The sequence below is a fragment of the Phaseolus vulgaris genome, chromosome 10 (assembly GCF_000499845.2).
Source record: "Phaseolus vulgaris cultivar G19833 chromosome 10, P. vulgaris v2.0, whole genome shotgun sequence".
Lineage (NCBI taxonomy): Eukaryota > Viridiplantae > Streptophyta > Magnoliopsida > Fabales > Fabaceae > Phaseolus > Phaseolus vulgaris.
The window spans coordinates 3,186,610-3,196,555 of NC_023750.2; the positions used below are offsets into that span (position 1 = coordinate 3,186,610).

Here is a 9,946-nt window from a genome sequence, read left to right on the forward strand (position 1 = left end):
TGAAGTAATTTAGTTTAAATTTCATTTGAATATTATTCTTTTATCAGTAAGAGAAATTAAATTTATAAAATAAACTAAGAATATAGTTAATATATGCACTACAACAAAATCATGAAATAGAAACCATTGTTTAGAGACCAAAATAATTAGTTGGAATAGTAACTAAATTAGAGACCATTTTAGAAATTAAAAAAAAATGGTTTCTAAATTAGTTTATATTATTGTTAAATAGTTTCTAAATTGGTATCTAATTAACAACTAAGATTTTTGCTACCAAATTTAGAAACTAAATAATGGGTAGTTAAAACATTGGTTGCTAATTAGATACCAATTTACAAACTATTTAATAATAATAGAAACTAATTTTAGAAACCAATTTTTTTTTTTAGTTTCTGAAATGGTCTCTAATTTAGTTACTATTACAACTAATTATTTTGGTCTCTAAAAATTGGTTTCTATTTCATGATTTTCTTGTAGTGATGTTTTGATTTTTTTTTTAAACTAAATTCTTAAAATTGTACAGCAAGAACTTTAAACTTAAGGTTTTAATATAATTAGTATAATAATTAATTACTTTTTATCTTTAAAATTAATTTTTGTTTAATAATTTTATTTAGTGTAAAAACAGTTTAACATCTACTAAACTCAAAGTAAATGGTAAATGATTGCTCCAAGAAAGAGTTCAATACAAATAAGAACCTAACTTTTTTAAGAAAATAAAAAATGGTATGAAAAGAACAAGATAATGTCGACACAATCCTAGACATGTCCTATGCCCTTGTCGTTGAAAAAAATTGTTACAACAACCTATAATTTAGCTTGGTTTGTGAACTACAAAAATGTTGCAATAAATGTATTCTATTTAGATGTGAATTTCATGTAAATAACTATTTGGATATTTGTTTTTATAAACAAACGTAAAAAAAACAAAATAAATCCATTTATAAATTAAAATTAATGTATAAATAAATTAATTTATAGAAGTTATTTTTTATCAACTTTTTCAAAATTTTAACTTTAACTCATACATGAGATAATTTGTTTATGAAAAATATAAATTGTTTTTTCTTATTTTTTATAAATACTTACAAATAAGTTTTCTAGAAGAAGTTGGTTTGATTTTGTTTTGATATGAGTCTAACCATATTAATTTTGACTTTTCCTTTTAAAAGTCTTTTCAAACTTAAACCTTATAAGTAAGTTATCTTAATCATGACTTATTTGATGCTATTTTAGGGCGCATTTGGCAAACTAAATTTGAAGTTCTAATTTTTATCTTAAAATACGTTTGGTTGTAAATTTTACAGTTAACAAAAGTTAAAAGTTTCAATTTTCTTACCTGGTTTCTGTTTCTTCTTTTTCACGTTTTTCTGCTCATCACTCTCAATGAAGCTTTCCTTTGAGTTGTCACGGGTTTTTTCCTCTGCTTTTGTTTTTTTCAGAAATAGTGACTATGTGCTTTTACACAAATACCCTTAATATGATGAGTCACCATCTTCTAGATGGTATAAGAGAAGTGCTATGCTCCTCTGATAATTTTTACTTGGTCTTTTGTTTTTTTATTTTTTTTATATTTTTCTTGGTCTTTATCGTTTCTTGATTTTTTTTTAAATCAATAGAGTTCTTATTATCAGAAACCATTACACTAAGTTTAAATTTTATAGTCCATTATTTACATTTTGGAGAAAATGTAGGATTGATTCTGATTTCTTCACCCCTTAATGAAATTAACTGTCATATTTGGAACATAATTATGAAGATAGTTCTTTTGATCAAGAACGATTCTACTTTTGAGACTTGTAAAAGATGTAATGTAATGATTTTTCATGGATTACAAAGATTAGAACATCTCAACAATTTGAGATTGTTGGCTATAAGTTGTTAAAAGTTTTTGGAAAGATTTGTAAGAAAGATTTTTAAAGGGAGGTTAGTTTTGGATCTATATTTACTTCAAAATGTTCGTTCTATCAAATAGGGAGAAAGAAACACTACTACAAGAAAATAATGAAATAGAAACCAATTTTAGAGACAAAAATAATTAGTTGTTATAGTAACTAAATTAGAGACCATTTTAGAAACTAAAAAAAATGGTTTCTAAATTAGTTTTTATTATTGTTAAATGGTTTCTAAATTAGTATCTAATTAGCAATCAAGGTTTTAACTACCAAATAAAATTAGTTTCTATTTCATGTTTTTCTTGTAATGAAACGTCATACCACTACAATAGAAACCTCTTTTTTCATCGACCAAAATGGACACAAATCAAAGAAAATTGAAGAAAAAGCGTTGGTTATGCAACAACCAAGAAGCCAACGAGAAAAGTGTGGAAACAAAGTCAATTTGCATTGGCCAGCAAGAGCGACAAAAATTGCATTGGCCAGACAAAAATTGCATGGGCCAAACCGATGTGACGCAGATGGAAGTATCATCGGCCTAGCCGACCTAAGCGGGGATGAAATATCATTGGCCAGGCCGACGAAGATGTATAAAAAAAAGTGAAATCTGAATTTGAGTCGGCCCAACCGATGTGTAATTGGACAAAAAAAAAAAACTTGTGTGGGTCTGACCCACACAAAAATGGAAGCTACAAAAAAAATAAAGATTAATAATGATTTGTGTGGACTTAGTCGACACATAAAAACTGAAAAAATGCAGTTTATTTTTATTGTTCTATTCGTTTTCACCTGTAAAAACTTTTAGAAAAAACATACAAATTATAAAAATCATCCAAATCATTCAAATATTTAGATAATTTTAAGTCAGACTGAATATTAATACATAAAATACAACTTAGCAATTAAAATAAATCAAAAAATAAAATTGTAAATTAGAAATTAACCAAGATTACTAGAACTTGAAATAGACCATAATAAAATTATATAAAAACGTACTACAAATAAAAATATGAAATGCGTCCCTTGAAGTAGAAGTAGCACTGATGTGATTCATAAAAACCTGTAAAAAAAATACAAGTAATGTGGATAACTTGATGTGAGTTGATTTTTAGATGTTTTCATTTATGGTGGCTTGTTGAGATTTTAACAATTAATGGTGAGGACTTAAGGAAGATTTCCACTGGACACGAACTTAACCAAGTGTTTAAGTAAGTGTGAAAGTTTACTTCACAGAGGCAAAGATGAAAAACAAGATATGATGAGGATGAGATGCGCAATTGCGGAATTGAAAAAATGGGCACAAGGTAACATCAATGGTGGTCATGACCTCCCAAATGATGCACCATACTCATGATTATTAGTGAAACCCAAGAGCAACAAAGAAGAGAAACTAAGAGACAAACAAATAAAAATGGAATGGAGAAATGAAAGGAAAAATGGAATGAGAAAACTTATGATGGTGGGTGAGAAATGTCATGCCACTTGGAGGGTGATGTGCTTCAAGATGAGTGTGTTGGTCGCCGCCACTTGAGAGTTTCCCAATCAATCAAGATAAGACCTCAAACCTAAGAGGACATAAGCTTCACTAAGAGCTCACACAATTTGTGCAGAGTTTCTTTACTTCATTCAAATTTAACTTGTAAAATACAATGGGTAAACCTCATATTTATAGGTGAAGGAGCCTTGGAAAACAATCAAGAGGGGTAAGATGGAAAAAAGGGAAAAAAAATGGGAATCCTTAGGGTTTGACTAAGTCAAACCCGCACCCTAGGCTTGTCCTTCTAGAAACTAAGTCAAATTGCCTTCATAAAGGGTTAGGAACAAGCTAAAATGATACCTACACCCCCTATTATGCTAAAGGTACCTTATTCTAGCCTATCTTTGTTATTTGGACACCTAAAGTGAGCCTAAATTATTTAAAAACATATTCTATTTTTTTAAGGACCAAAAGGAATAACTTATGGTATTCTGGTTTATAGTTTCTTCTTCTTTTGCTGATTCTTTCTCGAGGCTTGGTGAGCCTGACTTTGCATCTTGAGATGACTGACCCTTTTGGGAAGTGTTTGTTGTGTCCTTAGTTATTTGTCGGTTTGTACCATAAGTAGATGTGAATATCTAAAATATTTAGTACATAATAAAATTGTGAAATAATTAAACTTACAGTGTAGGATGCAAGGAAAGGGCTGGTCATCATGCTCTAAAACATATTGATAGTCAAATTGACTTGTACTAGTGGAAGCATTACCAATTTTTCCAATTGAATCAACAACTCTTTACTTTGTTTTATTTACAATTCTTGCAATCATACACAATAAACATCCTACAAACTTTTACTTATTGTTTTCTATTTAGTGAATATTATACTTGATAATTTAACTGTTCCTTATGGGTTCGATATCAGTTCTTAGGGAAAAATTCTTACTCTTGACACAATACACTTGGTGTAAAGTAGTCATCATGAAGAAGAACCACACTTACGGAGCCTACAAGATCTATATGACTCAACTGATGAAGTTCATTTGATTTACTTATTAGCATACTTAGAGAACATTGTATTTGAGGAATCATTAAAAGACAAGAATTGGAAGTTGTAATGGATGATGAGATAAAAGCAATTGAAAAAAATAAAATGCAAGACTTAGTAGAGTTGCCAAAAGGATTATAAACCCATAAGTGTAAAATGGGTATACAAGAAAAAGATGAATGTCCAAGGGGAGAATGAAAGCTACATCTAGTTGCAAAAGGTTACAAAAGAGGTGAAATATGTTACAATATCTTGGTATGTATCATACAATTTGGCTAAAAATTTACTACGTGAAAAGAGTCAACAACAACTCAACAATTGAATTAACAAATCAACAATTGAATTAACAAAGGATCCAGTTTATCATGAGAGGAATAAGCATATTGATAATCATTTTCATTTTATTAGGAAACATGTGAAGAATGGAGAGGTAAAAATAATGTATGTCACAAGTTATGATCAAGTAGCAGAAAACAAAACCTCTACCAAGAATTTTATTTGAAAACATGAAGGAGATGGTTGGGTTGAAGTAAATTGTATCTTATTTTTTTATATGGGTTTAAGTAACCATTTCTGCATACTATAAAAAAAAGTATTATCACTTATTTAATATTCAAGTACTAGTAGCTATTACCATTAAACTACATAAGTTTTTGGTATGAAAGGCCACATAACCCGAAGTACAATCTCATAGTAATATCTAGCATAAAACACTATTTTATTATTTTCCCATACTTTATTCAAAGGCTTTCATAAAGCATCAACGGAAGACGTGGTGCAAGCGTAAGTTGGAGTTCGTTTTCTTTAGGCAAAGCCACACCTAACCCTTCAGTCATATCAACTTCAGCACCATCCTTTGTGCTCATATCAAAGCCTTGAATCAAGCGAGCCAGGGTCAAATGCAGCACTTGCAGCCCAAAGGTCACTCCCGGGCACGACCTTCTTCCAAAGCTAAATGGAATTAGCTCGAAGTTCTGGCTCATAAAGTCAATGTCTCGATGAGTCGTGAGGAACCTTTCGGGGTTAAACTCATTAGGGTTGGACCATACTTCTGGGTCCCTTTGCAGCTCCCATAGGTTAATAAGCAAACGTGCTCCCTTTGGGACATGGTACCCTGCCACACAGCAATCCTCCATGGCTTCCCTGATTCCTGTTAAGGGTGCTGGTGGGTACAGACGAAGGGTCTCTTTGATGATGGCATGGAGATAATTGAGGTTTTTTATGTCAGATTCTTGGACCCATCTTTCTTTTCCTACGCTGTTGTCCAGTTCTTGTTGTGCAGCCTTTAGGACCCTTGGGTGGTTTAGGAGCAAGGAGAGTGCCCATGTTAGGGTTATGGCTGTGCTTCCAGAGCCAGTAAGGACAAGGAGCTGTAACAAAAGTTCATCAACATAAATAATCTCTCGTTTGAATAAAGAAACAAAATTATTTTAAGAGAACTCTAATTTTTTTTATAAAAGCTTTCATTATACAACTTAACATCTCAGCTAGACAGATACATTAAATAAGAACAATCATCTGTCATCACATGAAAAAACAAAATATGAGAGATTAAACCAAAACTCATGTTAACAAAAACGATATATAGTTAGACTATACCTATTCATAAAGAATTCTAAGAACAAGTTAGATGGAAACATATTATACTAATTAAATGATTCTGTATGAATAAATTCTAAATTATCCAATTTATCAGCACACGCATTCCCTTCACGAAAAATATGAATAACCCTAAACCTAATTTTTCCATAGTAATTAAGTTAAGTATTCCATCAATTTCGAAGTATCCGCAAAATATTAAAATTAATTTATAAAGTAAAATTTGTATTTATTTATATATTATAAAATTTTCTTTATATGTAGTTAATGCAAAATCTTTAATATTTTATCTTTTAATTGAGAAATACAATGAAATTATTATGTTAAAAAAATTATATTTTTTACAATACTATGTAAAGAGATATATAAATGTACAAATAAATTCATCAAAACCTATTTTTATTTTATTTTCTTAGTTTGAGGGAAGATCTCTTTATGAATCCACAAAACCCTTCTTTTTAACCAACCATTTGTCATTATTATATTTTCATTTACACTATGCATAGATTACAAGAATTAATATACTACAAACCTAGGAAAGTTTATAGAAGAAGACGAACCAGTCTTATTTATCCTAAAATTAATTATTTTTTTCTGAAAAAAAATGGTAGAGTTGTCTGTATTTTGGAGAATCCTCTAGATAAGTATAAATATTTACATATTGTTGACTAATATGTTTGTCAAACATCCACAATTAAACTTAAAAACATTTTTTTTAATATACTCGGGATTGTGTCTTAAAATTAATAGAAAGTGTTAAAAAAGATGTTAAAATTGAACTTTAGAAATTTATATTATAATCAATAACCAAAGTTGACGTGTGACCTATATTGTATGGTTGGATTTTGAACACAACTATCACTTCCAAGCCATCAAAAGTAAAAGGGAGGAAACAGGGGATTAGTACGGTCACGTGGGAGTTAAATTGTTCTATTTTTCATCCACCAAATAAAAAATATTAACTTGATATCCTCAAATAATAATATTTTATAATACTTATTTATTTTTTAATTTAAAATTCTAATATATATTATTATATTATTAAAATAACACTACAATATAATTATTAAATAAAAACTAATTTTAAAAAAAATAATTAATCACTATATTTATTAAATTAGATATTATTTTAAAAATTAAAATAATTATTGGTATTTAAAGTATTTTTTTTATCAAGATTAATAAAATGAATTAAAAGAACATCTAAGAAATGTTTCAAGCTATATATATAAGAGTTAGTTTAAAATCTCCATAACAAAATCCATTAAAAATCCAAAAAAAACTTTTAAAATGGTTTCTATTATAAATTAGTTTTTAAATTTATATTTAATTAAATTTCAATTTAAAAATTACTTTACATGTAATAATTTTGTAGTTTATAAAATAGCTAATTTTTTTTTTCAAAATTAATTAATATAGTAATTGATTGTTTTTATTTCCAAAATTAATTTGTATGTAATGATTTTAGAGCAATGAGAGTTGTGAAGTGTGAAGTGAATGTATTTTTTTTGAAGGAATTTTGTTTCTCTTGACAATTACTAGACCAATTATTGAGAATTAAAAGAAAACGTACCACTGATGTTGCTTTGATAACTATCTCCCTGTTATAGCCACAAAAATCTTCTTGCCCTTCGAAAGATGATAGCATCACATCCATGAAGTCCCTTTCACATCCACCATTCATGTTATCTCCTCTCGTCTTCACATGTTCTTCAAGCCACTTCTGAAGGATAAAGTCTAGTTTCTTAGCTGTTCTTTTCATGAAACTGAGATGTCCTTGAAAATCAAACCAACTCAGTGATGGAATTGCATCAGCCACCACAAAAATACCACACAGATACGTGGCATCTTTTATGGCTTTCCTCAGCTTCCACGCCTCATTATCTTCTTCATTAACTGTGTCCCCTCCAAATCTCTTTCCAGCTATCATCCTCACAATTATATTGAAGGTCATGTGCTCCAATAAATTGCTCATAGCCACTTCAGTTGAACCCTTCACGTTCTTTATCGATGATATTGATGAGTACAACTCCTTCACAAGTGACAATGTTTCACTGTCTCTCACATGCTTCAGCTTCTCAAGCCTGTAGCTTGAGAAAATCTCAAGAACTGCCATTTTTCTAATCTCACGCCAGTAATTTCCATAAGGGGCAAGGCCAAACACTGCATGGTTGTAACCCAGGATTCTCCCTGCAGAAGTGTTTGGCCTTGAGGCAAAAACTCTGTCATTTTTTGTGAGGCACTCCTTTGCAATTTCCCTGCTGTTCACCACTATGGTGGGGTGGCAACCCAGTTTGACACAGAAAATTGGACCATATTTCTCAGCCATGGCTGAAAAGGTCCTGAAATAGGGTATTCTAGCATTCAGCAGATGGAGGTGCCCTATGAAAGGTAAAGCAACACCAGGTTCGGGTACTTTTGTGCCCTTTTTAGGTTTAGTAGATCTATTCAGAGATCTAATGAACCTAAACACTTTGCATGCAATTAACAAAGCTAAGATTCCTGCAAAAGTTGGGACATAGGAAGCAGGATCCATGGGGATTGTTGAGTAGTTATGATACTTGCATATCTACTTATATATATATATATATATATATATATATATATATATATATCTACTCAGGTTTACACTAAATAGATTTTTAAAAATCTAATCTAAAACCAAATAATTCAATTTAAATCCATATTTTTTAAAAGAATTTATTTGAAATTTTACATATCTATATTTAAATAATTAAATTGGAATTAAATTTAAAATTCACAACCTTTTAAAATCATATTTAAATTAAAATAATTTAAAATTATTATACATTTTGTAAGAATAATTTTTAAAATGAAATTTGGTTAGAATATTTTATATTTCATTAAATATGCAAATGTGCAAGTAATTACTAGTTTGAAAATAATTATTTTATATGATTTAAATTGAAACATAACTATGTGTAATATTTTTTAGCACTTGCTTTTTTTATTAATTAAGGTTATATTTTTAATAATGTTTGATGGTTGAACACATTATAATAACTCAATTAATTATGCAGTAAATATATATATATATATACGCGAAAAGGAAAATGTATTGAAAGTTGTTTGAGTGTGTAATTATAGCTTGAACAACATCCATTATTAAAACAATGAAAATTTTATTAACTTTTTCTTACTCAAGCTACAAATGTTATGGTATGTCACTTTATAGATAATTTATATAATTTAAGTGACACTATAACACTTAAGTGACGAGACTCGTTGTTCATCCTAAAAGATCTTTCATAGCCTCATCATAACACTAGTTTTCCATCATTTGAGGGACTAGGCATTGCTTAAGTTATAGAAGTTCTAGAATAAAGGAGATTAGTGTGGCAACTGACATGAATAAGGAAGAATATAAAATAGTTATAAGTAAATAAATGTTTTCAAAATAGCATAATATTTTGATAATTATAGAAATTAAGAATTTACTTTCTGCCCTAGGCAAGTGCATATAGGTCAATAAAAGTCAAAAGAAAGGTAAGGAACATGTAAAGGGATCATGGGAAGCATAGCCAAACACGAGAAACATATGTCCTCAAACTTTTTTCCTGGAGGAATTTTTAATTTTGTCCAACTACACTCCGAACCCTAGGTTAGATTTTTATTTGTTTAAGAAAATATTCAAATTTCATTTAGATTTAGCTTGGGTGGCATTGTTGGCTATTCGTAGCCAATGTAAACAACTTTTGACATTACAAAAACACGGTATATTGTGACGGTTATTTTTGTATAAAGTGGCGTTTATAACTGTCACAATATACACGTGTGGCGGTTTTTCAAACCGCCATAGTACTGGTCGTCACAAAGTTTAATGTGTCGGTTTCATGCTAGCCATCACAACCCCCGTCACTTTAACACTATGTTTAAAGTTGCGATTTTTATATGTAAATAGTATTAG

General features: G+C 29.4%; 1 protein-coding gene across 1 annotated transcript; it reads right to left on the minus strand.

Annotated features, from left to right (window-relative positions):
* Positions 1-4,997: 4,997 nt before the first annotated feature.
* Positions 4,998-8,603, minus strand: LOC137818962 (cytochrome P450 CYP82D47-like). The gene is made up of 2 exons (XM_068622631.1): positions 7,592-8,603; positions 4,998-5,789 (listed from the first exon to the last, which is right to left on the minus strand). The coding sequence occupies exons 1-2, from the start codon at positions 8,552-8,554 to the stop codon at positions 5,160-5,162; spliced, it is 1,593 nt and encodes a 530-aa protein (XP_068478732.1). The 5' UTR covers positions 8,555-8,603; the 3' UTR covers positions 4,998-5,159.
* Between the last annotated feature and the right edge of the window lie 1,343 nt (positions 8,604-9,946).